We start from the raw sequence: 22,126 nt of genomic DNA on the forward strand, positions 1-22,126 counted from the left end.
ATAATAATATTTTGGCCTTTTACCAGATCCAAATATTTTCGCATGAACTGTATATTTCCATAACTTATCAAATTTCTGTAGGCTATAAGCATATAGACAAGCCTAATATTCTGTGCATATGAACACATGTATAATAGGCCTTAACCAAATACATGATTGAATGAAAAGCAGCAAACAGACACAACATTTCACATTCTTTAATAACAGACTCAAACAGAAACACTCAATAGGTTACAGCTCCTTCAGGGTAATTCGACATATTGTATATAGCCTCATTATTGTTATTTTATTGTGATACTTTTTATTTCTTTTTACTTTAGTTTATTTTGTAAATCTTTTCTTAACTCTATTTTCTTTAAACTGCATTGTTGGTTAAGGGCTTGTAAGTAATCATTTCACGGTAAGGTCTAGAGCTGTTGTATTCGGCGCATGTGACAAGTAACATCTGATTTTATTTTATTTTATTGTACAATGCGTACATCGAGTGCGTAGATGGGTCTGTATGCAATGTTGCACCTTCTCCGTCGTGTTTTGCACGACAAAAAGACACTTAAGGACCGCCAAGACTGGTGCAAAAAATATGGTCGAATGAAACTCTCTCGCCCATGTTTACACCAATCCAATGCTTTTTAAGTTGGCCGATGCAGGGATCCGTAGGTAACCACCTCGTCCCACTCCTGTCTCACCCCTCTGGATCCCTTTTCCCCAGAGCATTCTGCGCATGTGTTTCTTTACCTCTACTTTAGGCAGGAACCAAAAAAATTGTTACCCTCCCTTCACTTTTCTCACTGTCAATCCTGAATGATAATTCTCAAATTATACCGGTTAAACGTCCATGCAGCTTCTGCATACCAACAATTTGATCTCAATCAGTTTCATGGGATATACATTTAAATCTTGAGTTATACAGTGTTGTTTCGAAGTAGCTTTCAGTGTTGTTTTGAATTATGTACAGTGAGCGAATTTTAGAGCAGATGTTGTTAACAAACTATAGCATAGCCTACCTGTGTTAAGTTTAAATCAAAGCACATATTTAGCCTAGTGGCGCGCTATTTAGTTTTTTCCACGAGAGAAAAATCTGACCATTCGCACGATCACCCTGAAATCTCATAAGAAATGAGGTGTTGTTTTTTGTTTTACAGTAACGCTATAATAGGCCATTATATTCAGTTCTGTTATGTACTGTATAGCACTATCATTATGTTACCTTGCAGACATTGATTCAGCTTTGATCTAACTTTATTAAACAAGCACCATAGTGTTTTGAGAGAAGTAAGCATAGTTTTGAAGAGAATCAAACAATCACATGTAATAAATACAAAGGACAGATAATAGATTGAGAAAATCCCTCATCACAAATCAACTACTGGCACTAAAGAGCTTTGAAATGTGCTATGAAGTCACGCCATTTCACTCTGAAGCCTCTGTCACCCCAAAGTTACAAGTTACACATCTACTATGTTTTGAAGACTGACAGATTGACATGACACGTCTGAATAGAGTACAATATAAATTACCTTATCTGTCAGAAAGACGGACAGACAGACAGGGGCACGCTGGCAGATAGACAGACAGAAAAATGTACAGACAGACAGACAGACAGACAGAAAAATGGATACACAGAACAAAAGGCCCATCAGACACTTCTTTATTTTATTCTCTCAGCTTTCAATCAATCATTCAAATGTATTTATAAAGCCCTTTTTACATCACCAGATGTCACAAAGTGCTTATACAGAACCCAGCCTAAAACCCCAAAAAGCAAGCAATGCAGATGTAGAAGCACGGTGGCTCGGGAAAAACTCCCTAGAAAGGTAGTCAAAGCAGGGTCAAATAATAATCACAGTGGTTATAGAGGGTGCAACACGTCAGCACCTCAGGAGTAAATGTCAGTTGGCTTTTCATAGCCGGGCATTGAGAGGTCGAGACAGCAGGTGCGGTAGAGAGGGAGAGAGAGAGGGCCTTCTGGATGCAGAGCCACAGTCAGCACTAACATAACCCATTTGTGTCCCATTTCCTGATTCCACCACACGGACATAAGTGTATTGACTCTGAACTATTCCGTAGCCCTGTAGCGATGTTGGTCATCTGATGAAAAACAAATCTTTGTGCTTTTGTGTCATATTTAAGTTTGTCGTAGTTGTATTTCAGTCAAAGTAAAATGGAAGTGAATGACAGTTGTGTGGTGTGTGTGTGTGTGTTCAAATATGTTGTTTTTCCTCTTTTCATTAGGTTTGTGAATGGACTGACAAAGTTGCTACAGTTTTACCTGATCTCAATCATTGGTAAATGAATGTCAATGTCTAAGCACCATACAAAGGAGAATATTACAAGATATTACAAGATTTCTACACATTTCCCCCCATAGTTTTTGTTTATAGGAGTCAATAATACATCTCATGGACTATTGTGTTAACTGCACAATTCTAGTGGGAATTTGATATGTGTAACTTGATCAAAGGGAATGACCAAAGTACCTTGGTCGATGGAGGGTAGAGGATGTCAATGAGCCAGCATGTATTGACCAGATGTTTCACCCGATATATTGCTGTGATGCCTTGTCTGTCATTCCTTGATCTGACTGGCAATACAGAACTCCCTTTGCCTTAAGCCCGGCGTACGATTTTGGCCCTGATTTAGCTGTACCAGACACGTTTTTGAGATCGGAGACATAATCCCCATGTCATTGCCTACTTGGGGCGCATGGCCGTCACCAACACTTTAATGTGAGGGGGTCCCCGACCGCAATCTGAGGGCTACCGATCCTGTCTTTGCACCGTCCCAGATGTCCCAATATTTTCAAACATGTTTGATTTTATCGGCACAAAATCTGCAATTCTCTTGTAGTGTGAGATGTGCAACGACAAGTTCTGAGAACGGTGATCAGCAATAGCCAATGAGAGCTCGCCAGAGAAAAAGCCAGTGAGACTGACGTTGTATCGCATCACCCAGAATGTGTAGACTCTTGAGCAGGAGCTATAACGACTACTAGTATGTGTTTGTACTTGCCTTTAACCAAAGTGTCAAATCGTTACAGCTCTGAAGTTCACAAGCTATGTTATTCAATTCAAAATGTATTGGCTAGATATTTCAACTCTGTATGGCAAGTGTGAATGTCTGACTGAAAACGTTTATGAGGCTGCTTTGAGCCACAGCTCGTCCTAGCTACGTTAACAACCCAATCACATTATTGCATTATTGTTTCTGCGAGACAGCGTGGAATCCTCACAACCAAGTGAAGAATCTTGTAGTTTGTGATTCCTCATCTGTGCCACATCATTTAGTGTGTGCACCACTACGTCGGCAAGAAAAAAATGTTTAATGTGAGAGGCTCAGCGATGTTAGGATTTTGAAAGTTGTGTAGTATACGCCCGGCATTAGCTGTCCCCTCTCCCTCCCTCTGCCCCCTCAATCTCTCCTCCCTCATTTTTCCCACCATCCCATAACTGACAATTTGAATGAACTTAACTGATTCAAGTCGATGATCCTGGAGGAGAGGTTTATAATTAATGCCCATTGTTCTCCAAGTGATCCTTTCCCCCGTCTCTTTCCCACACAGCAAAGTCAATGGTGACAATTTCACTCTGAAAGTGTTAAATGTACACTATTTTCAGTGAACATATGAGTCCACTGAACTGGTGCTGAAATAACACTTTGGAAAGTGTTAAAGATTTAATTATGTTGCAGTGTTCCCTATTCAACTTTTAAAGTGTTCAAATTAACTTGATTGTGGTGTTTGCATAGCTCTACTGTAGAGTAATACGCGACACCTACAATGTAAAACATAACACTTGATTGAGAGTACACTTTTTAACTGTAATACTTTAACACCTGTAGTGTTTTACAGTAAATCATTTTGAGTGTTGTTTTAACACTGTATAGTGTAAAGCCTATTTTGCATATTTCCCAGGGTGCCTTTTCTTTTTGCGTGAATTGTAGAGTTACCACCCATGACTGTATTTGATAGTGACAGAGACATGGTTATTGAATGCTTTCTTTTTAAAGGCCTTTGGCTTTCACGAAGTGAGTACCTAGGCAAATGTTATCATTAAAATTGAACTCTATGACAATATATATATCATATGGCCTTGTTTTACCCTAACACAGTGGCATTAGGAAACTCCTGGTTTACAGGCCACATCAGCCCTGCAAATCACATTATGCTGGCTTGCAAACTTATGTGTATTTCCTATTGGAAATTGTGCCAGTGTGAGGATGTTCAAAAGATGGTGTTTTTATTCACCCGCAACCTGCATTCAGAATGACTGTCAGGATTAGGAAAGTTTATAAGAAGACTACCTAAACCATTTAAACTGGAACAACCATTTTAGCAACGGGTGCAATAAATCTGACTAACTGATTGGATTAGTTTAGAAAAATGTATGTGATTTGTTTTTGTGTAGCATGAGATTAATCAATCAAAAAAATTGACCTGCAGGAGAGCATGCTAGGAACTATGATAGTGTAGGCGTGGTTTTAATGGGACTGTTTTAGTCTCCAATGTAAAACAATAACTCTGGTTATCAACACCAACACTGGGGGTTCTTTTACACCACTGAGTGTTCATTTCACTCATACAGAGTTAATTTAACTCTTGAAATAACACTAGAAATGTTACACAGAAAAATCAACACTGGCCAATTTGTTGTGCAACGAGAGAGAATAATGAAAATGGTTATTGCCACAGTTTTATTTTAAGCTTAGCAGCGTTCCACCGCACCCTTTTTTCGATTATTTTTTTTAAACGTGCGAGCGTTTGAAAGGAGCGATTACTCTCGTCCTCTTCTTCGCCAGGGATCTCTCTCTGGAAGTTTGTTGTGATCTGTCTGTTTTCTTCTCCCACCTTCCCTCCCTCTCTTCCATCCCTCTCTCTTTTGTGGTCCTTTGTAGCTCAGCTGGTAGAGCACGGCGCTTGTAACGCCAAGGTAGTGGGTTCGATCCCCGGGACCACCCATACACAAAAATTTATGCACGCATGACTGTAAGTCGCTTTGGATAAAAGCGTCTGCTAAATGGCATATTATTATTTTGTCACACAGCAACATGTGTGTGGGATTGGGCCTGTGCCAATTACTCACTCCAAATACTCTTCCAACAATAGATGGATTATGATGATCGGCCAATTTGAACAAGTATAATGGAGAAGCGCACTGAGGCATAACTCAAGTGTGTTTACACTGTCGAATGTGTTCGAGAATAAATGTGGTGAAGAATTGTATTAGTGTGACTACACTTCATACTATACCCCAGCCATTTTGTCATTTTGAAGCTTGTAAATAAGCTACTTTCTCACCACATTCCACAAGTTTAATCTTATCAATATTGAACATTCATGGAAACACAATTGCATTAATGGTATCAAGTAGGCGGCCTTGAATACAGGAACACAAAGGGGCCAATTTCCCAGACATAGATTAAGCGTAGTCCTGCACTAAGAGATTCTATGTTGAAAATGTGTCCATGAAACCAGCCCAAAATGTCATTGTGTACTATAGTGGTAAAAATGAAGTTGAATACCGTACATACAGTGCACATTTTGTCACGTTACAGCCTTATTCAAAAATGTATTAAATAGTTTTTCAATCTACACACAATACCCCATAATGACAAAGCAAAAACTGGTTTTTAGAAATGTTTGCAAATGTATTAAAAATCAAACACGGAAATATCACATTAACATACGTTTTCAGACCCTTTACTCTGTATTTTGTTGAAGCGTCTTTGGCAGTGATTACAGCCTTGAGAGTTATTCGGTATGACGCTACAAGCTTGGCACACCTGTATTTAGGGAGTTTCTCCCATTCTTCTCTGCACATCCTCTCAAGCTCTGTCAGGTTGGATGGGGAGCGTCGCTGCAAAGCTATTTTCAGGTCTCTCCAGAGATGTTAGATCGGGTTCAAGTCCGGGCTCTGGCTGGGTCACTCAAGGATGTTCAGAGATTTGTCCTGAAGCCACTCCTGCGTTGTCTTGGCTGTGTGCTCAGGGTCATTGTCCTGTTGGAAGGGGAACCTTCGCCCCAATCTGAGGTCCTGAGAGCTCTGGAGCAGGTTTTCATCAAGGGTCTCTCTGTACTTTAATCCATTCATCTTTCCCTCGATCCTGACTAGTCTCCCAGTCCCTGCTGCTGAAAAACATCCCCACAGCATGATGCTGCCACCACCATGCTTCACCGTAGGGATGGTGCCATGTTTCCTCCAGACGTGACACTTGGCATTCAGGCCAAAGAGTTAAATATTGGTTTCATCAGACCAGAGAATCTTGTTTCTCATGGTCTGAGAGTCCTTTACGTGCCTTTTGGCAAACTCCAAGCGGGCTGTCATGTGCCTTGTACTGAGGAGTGGCTTCCGTCTGGCCATTCTACCATAAAGGCCTTTTGCTCTGACATGCACTGTCAACTGTGCAACCTTATATAGACAGGTGTGTGCCTTTCCAAATCATGTCCAATCAATTTAATTTACCACAAGTGGACTCAAATCAAATTGTAGAAACATCTCAAGGATGATCAATGGAAACAGGATGCACCTGAGCTCAATTTCAAGTCTCATAGCAAAGGGTTTGAATACTTATGTAAGTAAGATATTTCCGTTTAAAAAAAAATATATATATAAATTTGCAAACGTTTCTAAAAACCTGTTTTTGCTTTGTTATTATGGGGTATTGTGTGCAGATTGATGAGGAAAACATATATTTAATCAGTTTTAAAATAAGGCTGTAACGTAAACAAAATTTTGAAAAAGTCAAGGGGTCTGAATACTTTCTGAATGCACTGTAAACAGTAACAAATGAGGGGCCATACACCCAATATGATTGTTGATAGATAGGTTAACCCTTTAGACTCCAATATAATTATATAATTTTGCTGCAGATTAATGAGAATGTTCAAGATAAAGCTAATTTTCTCACACATTTCAAACAGATATTGCTCAAAAACAAATAACAAATTACAATTACAAGTTCACATAGTTTGAAAAGCACAACCCATTCTTTAATATGACACCACATTCATGCCAATAGGAATAACACTTATTTTGTCTTCCATTGTGTAAAGACACTATCAAAAAACTATTAACATTCAACACAACAAAAAACTATAGTATTTAAATTGTAAAAATTTACCAAGTATAAAAATGTACCAAGTATAATATGATGTACTTAGAAATATTATTTACACATATAAATATTACAAAAATAATCAAAAATGTGACCAGAGGACAATATTCAGAAAGTATTTCAAAACCCACACATAGTAGGCTATTTGATTGACAACGATTTTTACTTCTGTAACAATGTAAAAATGCAAACAACTATTCAGAGACTATTTCAAAATGTAGATGGCCTCTCTCAATAAGATTTAGTACAGACCAGGCCTGACACAAAATGTAGAAATTGTAGCCTACTTTGACAACATTCAGTGAATACAATAAATATTAGAGAAAGATGAAGATACAAAACAAAACACAACACTTCAGAGATCATTTTAAAAAGTACGCCATTATCCTCCTGAGTGGCGCAGTGGTCTAAGGCACTGCATCGCAGTGTTGCGGCATCACTGCAGCCTAGGGTTCGATCCCAGGATGTGTCACAACCGGCTGTGACCGGGAGTCCCATAGGGCGGCGCACAATTGGCCCAGCGTTGTCCGGGTTTGGCCAGGGGGTCATTACTTGGCTCATCGCGCTCTCGTGGCCGGCCGGGCACCTGCAAGCTGACTTCAGGTCGTCAGTTGGAAGAGTAGCTGCTGCATGTGCAATAGCTAATGGGGATCATAATACACTAAACTATATCATGATGCACTTTCAATCAATCAAACCACATTACACGCACACACGTACAGTATCATCAATAAAAATGATTTTATAAAGCCCTTAGTGGCCTCAAGGTGTTTCTAACGTTTGGTATACTCAGTGTATGTGTGTCGGACTGATGGATAATCAGACAGGATAGCGCAAACAAAAATACGTTCATAGATATCTTCATAGATGACCAGCAGGGTCAGATTATAACTGTAAAAGGCTATATATGATACACACACTTCAAGACCCATGGTCAGATGACTTAGTTAGCTGGTTGTCTTAGTAGGGGTGGAGTGAGACGATCAAGTAAGTGACAGCGTCGCGAGCGAAGCGCAATGTTGCAGCTTCCACTGCCTGACAGACAGCTAGAGTTAGCTAATGTTAGCTGGTTAGTTATGAAGCTGGGACAGTTTCCAAATGAACAGCATTGGTAGAAACAGGACAAAACAACTAACTTGTTAGCTGGCTACGTAAACAAATATCATTGCAACTCAATATAATTTGAGCTCCACTGCATGGGCTTCTAGCATAACATGACACTGACAGCCAAGCAAGCTGTCAAATAATAGGAAAACGAAGCAAGTCTATGAATATCTGTAACTAGCAAACATGACAAACCATAATTTAAGTCCAACAGATAAACACAAATTACTATTTTGAAATCTCTATTTCATGGCTAGTTAGCTGGTTGCCTGTATCGCTAACGTTAGGTAGTGAAAGTGACAGCTTGACGCTTCTCGAGCGCAGAACACATTTACCACCACGCAATTTTCTAGCTAGCCTAACAGATGAACCTGACAGTTAGCTAGCTAGTTAGCTGATTGGGTCGTTTCCATATGAATTACTTTGGTAGAAACAAGACAAAACAACCAACTAGTTAGCTGACTATATAGGGCCTACAGCTAAACAGTGCTCCACCGCTGATGTGTTCGCCCTTTATCAACCCGGTGATCCTGACAGGATTTGCTAATCTGAGAGCTATTCCCCAAGTTTCACAACATAAACATCGACAACACCAAAAATATATCTGCTGTTTACTTATGTCACTCACCTTTATGTCATCATCACTTTTAAAGTGGAAGGACGTGTCTGAATCCATATCACCAAGCAACATATTATAGATACAGCCTCTTGCACAGTGAAAAGTCGTGGCCATCATTTTGAGTAATGAAGTGAATCGTAAAAAAAACGTAAAAAGTAATATGACAGCATACCCTGTTTCTGGTTTCTGGTTAATACAGCCACACGAATAACACAACAGGTTGTTAGCAAGTCAATTTTCCAATATTGACAAATATATTATTGTTAGAAAAACAAGGCTGTTGTAAAGGGTTTTAAGGCTCAGTATTGTTTTAGGCCGGGTCTGTGAAGTGTAAAGGCCATGGGTTGGGTTCAAATCCATTGAACTTTGCCATTTGCTATCTTTCACGGGAGGTGAATGGGACACTGCGGAAAACCATGTCAAACACTTAACCTGAGAACTGGAGTGTGTGTGTCTGCCTGCGTGTGAAATAAAGCTTGAACGTGTGCGGGACATGTCAAACACAACGCGGACACTGACGTGTTGCTTATCATTCGTTGACAGACGTTAACGTTCCTCTCCTCTCCCAGGTATCTCTTCCTTACTCACTATCCATCCATCTCTCATCAATCTTGCTCTTTCCCTCCAGATGCCCCCAAGAAGTCTCCTTCTCTCCCCTCCTTTCTTCCTTCATTCTTTCAAACCCTCTTTCTCCATCATGCGGATCGAGGTGTAATTTGTTTCCCTCTGCGTTTGTCCTCTGCCTCGGCAATTATCTAAAATAAACACGCATAATGAGCACCTGCGCTCTGCGGGTCAATACAGTTAAACCGATCTTATCCATAGATAAACCGGTATTATGCAGAAGGGGTCTTGGATAGCGGTACCGGTAGCATTCGCTATGTATGCAATATGTCAGAGGGATCAATACCTGGATGGAGCAGTTGGAAGGCTCTGTGGTAGTGCAAAACTTGATAGTGGAAGACACAGATTAAGCCTAGCCCTGGACTAAAAGCACTTTCAATAGATCATCTCAATTGAGCATGCTTTTAAGTCCAGGACTAGGCTTAATATGTGTCTGGGAAACCAGGCCTACAAGTATAGGGTGCTATGCTATGGCTGGGTGTCTTTCAGGGACTTAATGGCTGCTGCGATTGATGAAGCCGCTTTAAACTAATGGATTAAATAAACTAAACAAACAATAGTTGACTTGTAGAACCCACATTAAGTCTATACTGAATTCAGTGAAATTGTGTTGTCGGTTTGAGTTTCAGGTTTGTGGGACTCCACAGGGTGGTTTCCCACACTGTAAAAAAATGCTGGGTTAAAAACAACCCAATTTGGGTAAGAATTGTACAGAAGTTGGGTTATTTTTACACAGCCAGTTGGGTCACTTAGTTGGGTTGTTGTGTTATTGATGCTGGGTTATTGAGCTATGACCCACCATGTCAGTGCAGAAGACAGGAGGTGTGGCTTAGTAGGGGCGTGGCTTGCAAATAGTTCCAGTGTAAATGTCATTCCGGGTTCATGTTGTGTTGTATTGTCATAACACATCAAGGTTGAACTGGAATTGACCATTCAGATGTTGATTCTGGAAAGATGTCGGATGCGGCTGTTGGTGTGCATTGTGAATCTAATGATGGCGGAATCAAAGAGAATTGAAATATTTTCCAAAAGAATGGAAAACGGAGCAAAGTAGCGTACAGTTCTGAGAATGTATCTTCATACCTTGTAGGAGTGCGGTTTGTTAATGAGGAGCAGTTGATCGGATTACCAATCTTGAAGAATCACGAGAGGCTTGGTTTTTGAATGTGTGTTGCGTGTCACCCGATTTGAGAAGTTTGTCTCTTCGGAACAGGGCGCATCTGGCGTCTCGTGGGAAGTCGATGTTGCAGAGATGAAGAATATTCCTGGAGTGATTGATGCAGCAAGGACTTTACCACAACAGTCACAGGCTTCATCAATAAGTACATAGACAATGTCATCCCCACAGTGACTATAAGCACATATCCAAACCAAAACCATGGATTACAGGCAATATCCGGGCTAAAGGCTAGAGGAATAGGAATAGTTTACAAGGAATAGGACACGGACATGGACGCATACAAGAAAGCCCGCTATGACCTCCGTCGAGTCATCAAACATGCAAAAGGACAATATAGAAGGAAGGTGGAATCCTATCACACCGGCGCCGACACTCGTCTAATGTGGCAGGGTTTGCAGATGATAACGGATTGCAAAGGGAAATCCAGCCAGGAGTTGCCCAGCGATGCAGAACTCCCAAACGAGCTAAATGCCATTTGTGCTCGCTTTAAGGAATATAACACTTTGCCTTGTGTGAAATACCCTTTTTTTTTGGATGACTGTGTGATCTCCGTCTCCGTGGCCAATGTGAGCAATAAGTTTAAACAAGTAATGATGACTCCCAAGTAAATGCCATTTATCACCATAGCTATAGAGGCCACAAAGTCCACCTTCTTAACCTTTAAAATATATGGGTCCTGCAAGGCAACCCTTCCAGCCTGCAGTGAAGTCCTATCCACCACCATGGACTCTTCAGGAGCACCATTCAAACCCTCAACCCTTTTAACAGCTGCTGCATATGAAATGCTCTGGATCCTGACTTTGGCCACCTCATTCTCTTTCGGCATTCCAAAGATGTGGCTTCATGTTTCCCACCATTTGTCACATTTTCATCACTTTTAAAACACATAATATGCTATTTTCCACAACTTGGACATCTCGTCTTTTCCCTTCTACAAACACTTGAAACATGTCCATAAGCTTTAGAGTGATCACACTGCATTGGTCTTGGGATAAATGTTCTGACTTTGTAGTTTATATACCCCCACTGCACTTGAGTAGGGAAAGACTCAGATAGACTCTTCATTTTTTCTTAATTCACCACATATTCCAGTCTGTACTAGCAAAACAGTCTTGTAGCCTCACATCTGCTTCATCCGACCACTTCCGTATTGAGCGCATCACTGGAGATTTTGTTTGTAAACAGGAAGCAGGAGAATGGAGTCATGGTCAGATTTGCCGAAGGGAGGACGAGGGAAGGCCTAGTGTGCATTTCTGTGGGTAGAATAAAAGTAGTCTAGAGTTTTTGCAACCCTAGTGGCGCAGGAGATGTGTTGGTAGAAGTAAGGTAGGACGGTTTTAAGTCTCCCCGAGACACTCCTCTAGGTGAGCAGTTTCTTGTTTGTTTATGGCCCAGCGTGGTGTTGGCTTGGGGCGGGATGTAGACAGCCGTGATAATGAATTAAGGATTAGAATTCTCTTGGTATTTAAAAGTGTCTGCAGCTTACCATGAGGTATTCTATATCAACTGAACAAAAGCTAGAGATTTCCTTCACACTTGAAGCAGCACACCAGTTGTTGTTTATGAAAAAATACACTCCACCTCCTTTTGACTTCTCCGAAGCCGCTGTACAATGTTGCCGCTGCATGGAGAATCCACCGAGTACTACTTGCATAACGTCATCATCCAGACATATAGTATTGCATAAGGCATATAATATTGCAGCTTTTCAAGTCTCTCTGATAGGAGGCTCTCGAATGAAGCTCATCCATCTCATTCTCAAGTGACTGGTCATTTGCCAATAGAACGGAGGGGAGCGCTGTTCGGTTTTCTCTTCACCTCACTTTCACCAGGACTCCACTTCATCTCCCGTGTCTAAGCCTGCAGCGTTTTGGTAGGCCATTGAACAAAGTGGAACAGTTGAGTCAGAGTTGAAGTCGTATTTGAAGTCGAAATCGAGGTTAATCACTGTTGATCTGATGTCCAGAAATGCTTGGCAGTCATAAGTTATAATAGTATGAACTTGATGACACTTGATGATGCAAAAGAAGAGCAGATGACAGAGAGACGTCGGGAGGGCAACTCATGCAAACCCAGGTGTTTTGATGTTGCAACCGATAACCCTACATGCACCGTAGCCACGAAGCATTGCACAAATGGACAGACAGACAAATGTATAAAGCTACAAACAGATTGACAAACACACACCAAAGTGAGACCAATAAACACGGACAAAGCTACAAACAGACAAATGATTTAGACAGAGATAGATAGATAGTGCAAAATTGCAGTATAAAGCAGCAGCAATAGCAAGTGGACGTTTGGCTCACATCTCAAAACCAACTGTTCAGAGGGGACTATGTGAATCAGGCCTTCATGGTCGAATTGCTGCAAAGAAACCACTACTACAGGACACCAATAATAAGAAGAGACCTGCTTGGGCCAAGAAACATGAGCAATGGACATTAGACCGGTGGAAATTTGTCCATTGGTCTGGAGTCCAAATTGGAGATCTTTGGTTCCAACCGTCTTTGTGAGACGCGGTGTGGGTGAACGGATGATCTCAACATGTGTAGTTCCCACTGTAAAGCATGGAGGAGGAGGTGTTATGGTGTGGGGGTGCTTTGCTGGTCAAGGCACACTTAACCAGCATGGCTACCACAGCATTCTTCAGTGATACACCATCCCATCTGGTTTGCGCTTAGTGGGACTATCATTTGTTTTTCAACAGGACAATGACCCAACACACCTCCAGCCTGTGTAAGGGCTATTTTACCAAGAAGGAGAGGGATGGTGTGCTGCATCAGATGACCTGGCCTCCACAATCCCCCGACCTCAACCCAATTGAGATGGTTTGGGATGAGTCGGACGGCAGAGTAAAGGAAAAGCAGCCAACAAGTGCTCAGCATATGTGGGAATTCCTTCAAGACTGTTGGAAAAGCATTCCAGGCGAAGCTGGTTGAGAGAATGCCAAGAGTGTGCAAAGCTGTCATCAATGCAAAGGGTGGCTATTTGAAGAATCTCAAATATAAAATATATTTTGATTTGTTTAATACTTTTGTGGTTACTACATGATTCCATCTGTGTTAGTTCCTAGTTTTGATGTCTTCACTATTATTTTACTATGTAGAAAATAGTAAAAATAAAGAAAATCCCTTGAATGAGTAGGTGTGTCCAAACTTTTGACTGGTAGTGTATATATTTTTTATACCTACAGGGGTCCTAAAATACTAAATCAAGTCGCTAAATGATCCATAGTGTGACCATCTTAAAACAATTAAATATGGTATCTTAGCAGATGATATGCTCGACGTGAACATTTTATTGATGCTTTTTAGACCTGTCTTTAAGTTTAGTTAATAAAAGCCCCCGTCTGTAATGCTGAAGGTGTAGGTACTACTATAGCCTACTGTTACATTTTCTAATAGGGGGTGGAACAGAAACTATTTTAATGGTGACAGCGATGAGCACCCTTAATTTAAAGATATATTCTAATTAATAATACAGTTATTAAATAGGAGATCGAATGCTTTCTTTTGAGATGTTAGGATGTGTCAACGAATATGAAATGGTGAGTGACAGGCTGTATCTGACAGCATGTGTCCCAGATGTGTTCAAATATGTTCATTCAGTCTGACACAAGTTGGTTAATTTCTTGGTGTGTCCAACTGTGTGTCGAAGTGTTGATATGGTCCGTATCGGACCTGGATACAGTTGGATACTCATGGACATGTGTTGGAATGTGTGTCAAGATCTGTCTGATCTTGATACAGGGGTATTTTATGCAGCTGGTGTTTTTAATTAATAGAAAAACAATCAGGTCATGCTGGTGGGTGGTAACATTCAAATAAATCCCAGCCTTGAAATGAAAAGAAAGCTCAAAATAATTTTCACATTGTAGGCGTGTAAGAGGTTATTGTGCATTTTCTTGTAAATTAATGGCACTTGATCACCAAAAAGGTCATGTTTAATTGTCAATAATTTACTGTCAGCGTACTGCAAGTAGTTATTGTAAATTACACAGTAACTTACTGTGGCTGATCTCTGTCACGCTCACTGACCTGATGGTGTGGCAAGAAGGTCAGTTTGCTGCCAACCAAGAGGTTGAGGCCAGGTGAGGTGGTGTCAACTAATGGTAAGCTATCTTGTAATCAGAAAATGTCAGTGAAAGTACAGCAAGTTACTGGCAGATAGTTGCAAGTAAGTTAATAGCAGTTACTGGCTATTAAGTTACTTTGAATTTTACAATAACTTACTCACAGCTGGTTGCCAGTTAGGTAACGCAAAATTCACAGCAACTTCCATGCAACAAACTGTCAATAATTTACAGTGAAATGCACAGTAACAATGCAGCTCTTTATTGTCACATGCTCTTACAAAGATTGCAGAACTGACAGTGTTAAAAGAAGCGCTCAACCTTTGACAACATAACCATCAATGACTTAAACCGGTAAAACACTTCCACTGACGGTTGACACAAATACACAAAATTCAGTAACTTGTTGTTGTTTACCGTACTTTCACTGGAACCAGTAGCCTGTAGTGAACTGTAAAATTACAGGGAACTTTTTAACAGTGTAGCATTTCATGGCATAAAGGAAAACATGGTGAAGAAGTAAATAATTGGAGGGTTCTTCATCAGAGCAGTAAAGAACCCTTCCTGATATGCAAAACATTTTTTACACATATCACCCTCACCCCTGACAAAGAACCCCTCAAGAACACTTTTCGTGCATAAAAATCATGTTGGTTGAATGAACCGAGATGCATTCATTTCTTGCTTTATTTCTTCACAGAATTCGTAGGAAGGCAGGGTAGGTCTGTGATAAAAAAGAAACTTTCTGATGAACTGCGAGACTCATTGCATCTCCCTACTCAGGCAATAAAGGGAGAGAATAGAGAGACGATGGATGTGCCATATCTCCTCCACAGGGAACACTGTGAACACTGGGGGAAAAAAGATGGTGAGGAGAAAGAAGGTGATGTTTTTCCGTGGCTCGTGTCAGAGCGAGAGACTCCCCTGCTCTGCTCTGTCTTTCATCCACAGTATTTTTCTTTCTCCTGTCTCCTCCCATTCCTCTTTCTCTCTCTCTCTCTATCCCTCTCATCAACTTTCAATGTGTTTCTTCTGCTCCTTTCTTCTCTCACTTTCTCTCCCACATCCAGCATGCCCCCATCCCCCATTTCAACTGCACTCTACGAACCGTGTACACTTTCTCTACTGTTCTTTTTCCATCCTCCCCATACCTAGCATTTTCTCTCCTTCTTTCGCCTGCCTCTTTCAATAACTCTATCTCTTTCTCCAACACATCAGCATTAATATCTCACTCTGGGTGAAGTTTCCCCCGGGGTGAAGTTATGTGTCCCAAATAGCCCTATGGCCCCTGCTCAAAAGTAGTGCATTAAACAGGGAATAGTGTGCTATTTGGGATACAAGTGATTAATAATCTTTAGTACAGCTGCTGCAACACAGTACTCGCTCTATTGTAACTGTTTTGCCCTACCCCCGGCAAGCCAACTTATTTTATTTTAATTATTTAACCTTTCTTTAACCAGGCCAAGGCCACACCATCATACCATAGACAGATCAACTCGGCATACACACACATAAAGAGCATGTGCATACACACACACAGACACACACACACACACACACAGAGAGTCACAAAGGCTATGTTTACCCTGGCAGCCCAATCCAGAGGCCTCATTTATAAACGTTGCATACGTACAAAATACTGTATAGCCCAAAACAATAAATGAGGCCCCTGATCTTTTGCCCAATTATTGGCAAAATAGCTGATCTGATTGGAGAAAACTCCAATTAGTGTAAAAAGATCCGAATTGGGCTGCCCGTGTAAACGCAACCATCGACACGCACACACGCGCACACACACACACACCCTAACTTAAGACAGTACGTACACACGCACACACACACACACACACACACACACACACACGCACACACACACACACACACAGAGTCACTAACCATTGACACTCCCAGCTCACATTTTTATCAGGAATGGCCAGTAGTAGGAGTTAATTATCCTGTAGAGGATGATAGGAAAGGGTTTAATGCAGCCTAACCATCGACATTACGTACACACAGACGTACGCACACACACTGACACACAGTGTCACTAACCATCGACATGCCCAGCTCACATTATTAACAGGATTGACATCTGATAGTAGGACAAAGTTAATTGTCCTGTAGAGGATGGTAGGAAAGGGGTTTATGAGGCTTTAATTGGCTTAATTGGTTTAATTGACATTGGTCATGGTGATAGTGTTGAGCAAAGATCACTGTGTAGAGTTGGTGAGTTTTGTGGTCTTATTTTACTCAAAAGAGCTTGGTTTCTAGTAAAAACATGAAGGCATCTATCTGCTTTTTCATAAAGTGAAAATAATGAAAGTACTAAATAAACTGGATAAAGTGCACAATGGATATTACTGTGGGTGCTGTAGTCCCATTGGTTGTCATTACTCAAGAAATAAGCCAATCCGAACTTGTGTCTAGTATCTCCATTTGTATCTTTCTCTTGAGAAAGGCCACCAGGCCGAAACGTTAACTGCCATGTCCACCAGACACTTTTGCCCCCAATCTTGCAGATTACATTACGTGCGAAGCACTTCTAACGCAACATATTCTGTGTTCTACAGAAAAGTTGTACATCAAAGTTTTGGACTGGATATAGTATAAATTCACTCTATACTATACTATACTCTATGCCTAACTAACCAACTCTTCTCCTCTCCATTGCCCCCCGCAGGTGCGTTGGACAAAGACAGCGGGCAGCGCCTCTGACAAGTTCCAGGAGACGTCCATCTACAATGAGACGCTGTGCATCGAGGGCATCCAGCGGGTGCAGGGCGGCCGCTACTACTGCAAGGCCGACAACGGGGTGGGGGTGGCTGCCATCAAGTCCATCCGGGTAGACGTGCAGTGTAAGTCGGCAGGGAACGCCGCAATTGATCCCTCCACGGCCCCCCTAAACCATTCCCAGAATGAGTCATGCCCAGAATTTGGGGCAGGAATAGTGGCACATTTCAAAATGGGAATACGCTCTCCAGGAGTATCCATGGGGGATATTTAGATGGTAAAATGGGTGGAGGTTTGGACATGGACGCTTACTAGTTTTTGGTGGAAAACATCAAAGGGACTAGGGTGTTTGTAGGGTAAAAGTTAGTTGGGTATAAGTGAGGTGTATTTCCTCTCACTGTTTTAGCTATGGGAAAGAAGAAGGGAAGAAGATACAGTGGGGAGAACAAGTATTTGATACACTGCCGATTTTGCAGGTTTTCCTACTTACAAAGCACGTAGAGGTCTGTAATTTTTATCATATGTACACTTCAACTGTGAGAGATGGAATCTAAAACAAAAATCCAGAAAATCACATTGTATGATTTTTAAGTAATTAATCTGCATTTTATTGCATGACATAAGTATTTGATCACCTACCAACCAGTAAGAATCCCGGCTCTCACAGACCTGTTAGTTTTTCTTTAAGAAGCCATGCTGTTCTCCACTCATTACCTGTATTAAATGCACCTGTTTGAACTCGTTACCTGTATAAAAGACACTTGTCCACACACTCAATCAAACAGACTCCAACCTCTCCACAATGGCCAAGACCAGAGAGCTGTGTAAGGACATCAGGGATAAAATTGTAGACCTGCACAAGGCTGGGATGGGCTACAGGACAATAGGCAAGCAGCTTGGTGAGAAGGCAACAACTGTTGGCACAATTATTAGAAAATGGAAGAAGTTCAAGATGACAGTCAATCACCCTCGGTCTGGGGCTCCATAACAGATCTCACCTCGTGGGGCATCAATGATCATGAGGAAGGTGAGGGATCAGCCCAGAACTACAAGGCAGGACCTGGTCAATGACCTGAAGAGAGCTGGGACCACAGTCTCAAAGAAAACCATTAGTAACACAGTACGCCGTCATGGATTAAAATCCTGCAGCGCACGCAAGGTCCCCCTGCTCAAGCCTGCGCATGTCCAGGCCCGTCTGAAGTTTGCCAATGACCATCTGGATGATCCAGAGGAGGAATGGGAGAAGGTCATGTGGTCTGATGAGACAAAAATATAGCTTTTTGGTCTAAACTCCACTCGCCGTGTTTGGAGGAAGAAGAAGGATGAGTACAACCCCAAGAACACCATCCCAACCGTGAAGCATGGAGGTGGAAACATCATTCTTTGGGGATGAATTTCTGCAAAGGGGACAGGACGACTTCACAGTATTGAGGGTAGGATGGATGGGGCCATGTATTGCGAGATCTTGGCCAACAACCTCCTTCCCTCAGTAAGAGCATTGAAGATGGGTCGTGGCTGGGTCTTCCAGCATGACAATGACCCGAAACACACAGCCAGGGCAACTAAGGAGTGGCTCCGTAAGAAGCATCTCAAGGTCCTGGAGTGGCCTAGCCAGTCTCCAGACCTGAACCCAATAGAAAATCTTTGGAGGGAGCTGAAAGTCCGTATTGCCCAGCGACAGCCCCGAAACCTGACGGATCTGGAGAAGGTCTGTATGGAGGAGTGGGCCAAAATCCCTGCTGCAGTGTGTGCAAACCTGGTCAAGACCTACAGGAAACTTATGATCTCTGTAATTGCAAACAAAGGTTTCTGTACCAAATATTAAGTTCTGCTTTTCTGATGTATCAAATACTTATGTCATGCAATAAAATGCAAATTAATTACTTACAAATCATACAATGTGATTTTCTGGATTTTTGTTTTAGATTCCGTCTCTCACAGTTGAAGTGTACCTATGATAGAAATTACAGACCTCTACATGCTTTGTAAGTAGGAAAACCTGTAAAATCGGCAGTGTATCAAATACTTGTTCTCCCCACTGTAAATATAGAGAAAGAGAAATATGGATACTCTTGCAGAGGCATGGAGTGGCGGGATCTAAAGGAGAGCATGGGAGAGTTGGTCCAGGTGGCACGGGGCCCTTCTGTGTACAGGGCCTCGTGCTGCTGCCTGTATCCACTGTCCTACTGTCCCCCTGAATCAGGGGCCATGTCAGGGCCCTCAGCCAGGCCCGCTATAGTGCCCCCTACAGCATTACATGGAGGTGATATCTCTAAAACCCTATAAAATTATACAGTGCTATAACCAGACCTGTCATTCACCCCAACCACAGCACAGGACATGGTAGGAGCACATATAATGTTTCCCCTACTATCGCCTTGTCCATCATCCTATGCCAAATCCCAAATCCCATGTAAGCTGCTTTGACCAAGAAACTAACCAGCTAATGGCAGCTAGGTGTAGGTCCAGTGCTACAATGCAATCAAATTACCAGAATAGATCAATAACAGCATTACATTGGCGCCCATATCTCCAATCACACACATTCACACTTTTCTCAATTCACACTTTTCTGATTTCCTGTCCATCACAGGAAGTTGACCCGTGTCCCAGCTCAACGTTAACTTACATCACTCAGTCCCGTCCACTCGCTTGTATAAGACTGAATGACAGAATGACTGACAGACATACACCTTTGAGGCTGGGCACACTAACTCCCCTCCCTCCCTCCATCCCTTCCCTCCCTTCCCCTCATTGTGTTAGCTTCCTGGCAGGCGGCCCCCGGAGGGTGGTAATTGCGGGGCGAGTAAACAGGGCGATGGTGGAGCTGACAGGGGAGGCTGAGGGTAACCAGTAGTGACAGGTGACGCTTGTTCAATTTCCCCTCCCCACCGCACCTCAGCGCGTGCTCGCCAGGTGACTTCGAAACGAGAGAGAAAAAGAGAGGAGAGGAGGCAATAATTAGAGTGGCATGTCCCCTCCCCCCTCCTTAAGAGAGAAATGGCAGAGATAGAAAGGCAGGGAGTAAAGAAGTGACAGGGAAAAAGAGAGGAAGACAGAGAGAGAGACACACAGAGAGAGACATAAACAGAGAGAGAAATCAGACAGAGAAAGAAAGAGAGAGGAGACACAGACAGAGACAGAAGAGAGTCAGGGTGAACCAGGGGTTAGGTCTGGTTTCATATCTCCTTTGGGAGATTGAAATTTAAAGGCAATGTTCTCGCGTTAGTGGAGACTGCAGTCAAGGTAAACACTGCAGATGTCAGCTCAATATGAAATTATAGAGAGAGAGGAGAGAACAGAGAGTTTGGTCCTCTGTATCTCAGTTGGTAGAGCATGGGTCTTGCAACACCAAGACATGGATTTGATTGTTGTTGGGGCCACCCCTATGAAATATGTATGCACAAATGACTGTATGTTTTCGATAAAAGTGTCTGCAAAATGGCTATACTGTATATATATGCACTACCGGTCAAAAGTTTTAGAACACCTACTCATTGAAGGGTTTTTCTTTATTTTTGCTATTTTCTACATTGTAAAATAATAGTAAAGACATCAAAACTATGAAATAACACATATGGAATGATGTAGTAACCAAAAAAGTGTTAATAAAATCAAAATATAGTTTACATTTGAGATTCTTCAAAGTAGTCACCCTTTGCCTTGATGAGCTTTGCACACTCTTGGTATTCTCTCAACCAGCTTCATGAGGTAGTCACATGGAATGCATTTCAATTAACAGGTGTGCCTTCTTAATAGATAATTTGTGGAATTACTTTCCTTCTTAATGCGTTTGAGCCAATCAGTTGTGTTGTGACAAGGAAGGGGTGGTATACACAAGATAGCCCTATTTGGTAAAAGACCAAGTCCATATTATGGCAAGAACAGCTCAAATAAGCAAAGAGAAATGACAGTCCATCATTACTTTAAGACATGAAGGTCAGTCAATACGGAACATTTCAAGAACTTTGAAAGTTTCTTCAAGTGCAGTCGCAAAAACCATCAAGCGCTATGATGAAACTGGCTCTCATGAGGACCGCCACAGGAATGGAAGACCCAGAGTTACCTCTGCTGCAGAGGATAAGTTCATTAGAGTTACCAGCCTCAGAAATTGCAGCCCAAATAAATGCTTCACAGAGTTCAAGTAACAGACACATCTCAACATCAACTGTTCAGAGGAGACTGTGTGAATCAGGCCTTCATGGTCGAATTGCTGCAAAGAAACCACTAAAGGACACCAATAAGAAGAAGAGACTTGGTTGGGCCAAGAAACACAAGCAATGGACATTAGACAGGTGGAAATGTGTCCTTTCGTCCAGAGTCCAAATTGGAGATTTTTGGTTCCAAACGCAGTGTCTTTGTGAGACGCGTGTGGGTGAATGGATGATCTCTGCATGTGTTTTTCCCACTGTAAATCATGGAGGAGGAGGTGTTATGGTGTGGGGGTGCTTTGCTGGTGACACTGTCTGTGATTTATTTAGAATTCAAGGCACACTTAACCAGCATGGCTACCACAGCATTCTGCAGTGATACGCCATCCCATCTGTTTTGGGCTTAGTGGGAATGTCATTTGGCAGAGTGAAGGAAAATCAGCCAACAAGTGCTCAGCATGTGTGGGAACTCCTTCGAGACTGCTGGAAAAGCATTCCAGGTGAAGCTGGTTGAGAGAATGCCAAGTGTGTGC

At 41.9% G+C, this 22,126-nt stretch overlaps 1 protein-coding gene across 1 annotated transcript in view; it reads left to right on the top strand.

The window, feature by feature from the left end:
* LOC121544503 (MAM domain-containing glycosylphosphatidylinositol anchor protein 1) overlaps positions 1-22,126 on the top strand; it is a 334,863-nt gene that overhangs the window by 43,456 nt on the left and 269,281 nt on the right. The window contains exon 3 of the mRNA XM_041854426.2: positions 17,393-17,567. Coding sequence (XP_041710360.1) covers positions 17,393-17,567 — 175 coding nt within the window. The remainder of the gene's footprint in view (positions 1-17,392; positions 17,568-22,126) is intronic.

The sequence above is a fragment of the Coregonus clupeaformis genome, chromosome 29, assembly GCF_020615455.1.
Source record: "Coregonus clupeaformis isolate EN_2021a chromosome 29, ASM2061545v1, whole genome shotgun sequence".
Classification (NCBI taxonomy): Eukaryota; Metazoa; Chordata; class Actinopteri; order Salmoniformes; family Salmonidae; genus Coregonus; species Coregonus clupeaformis.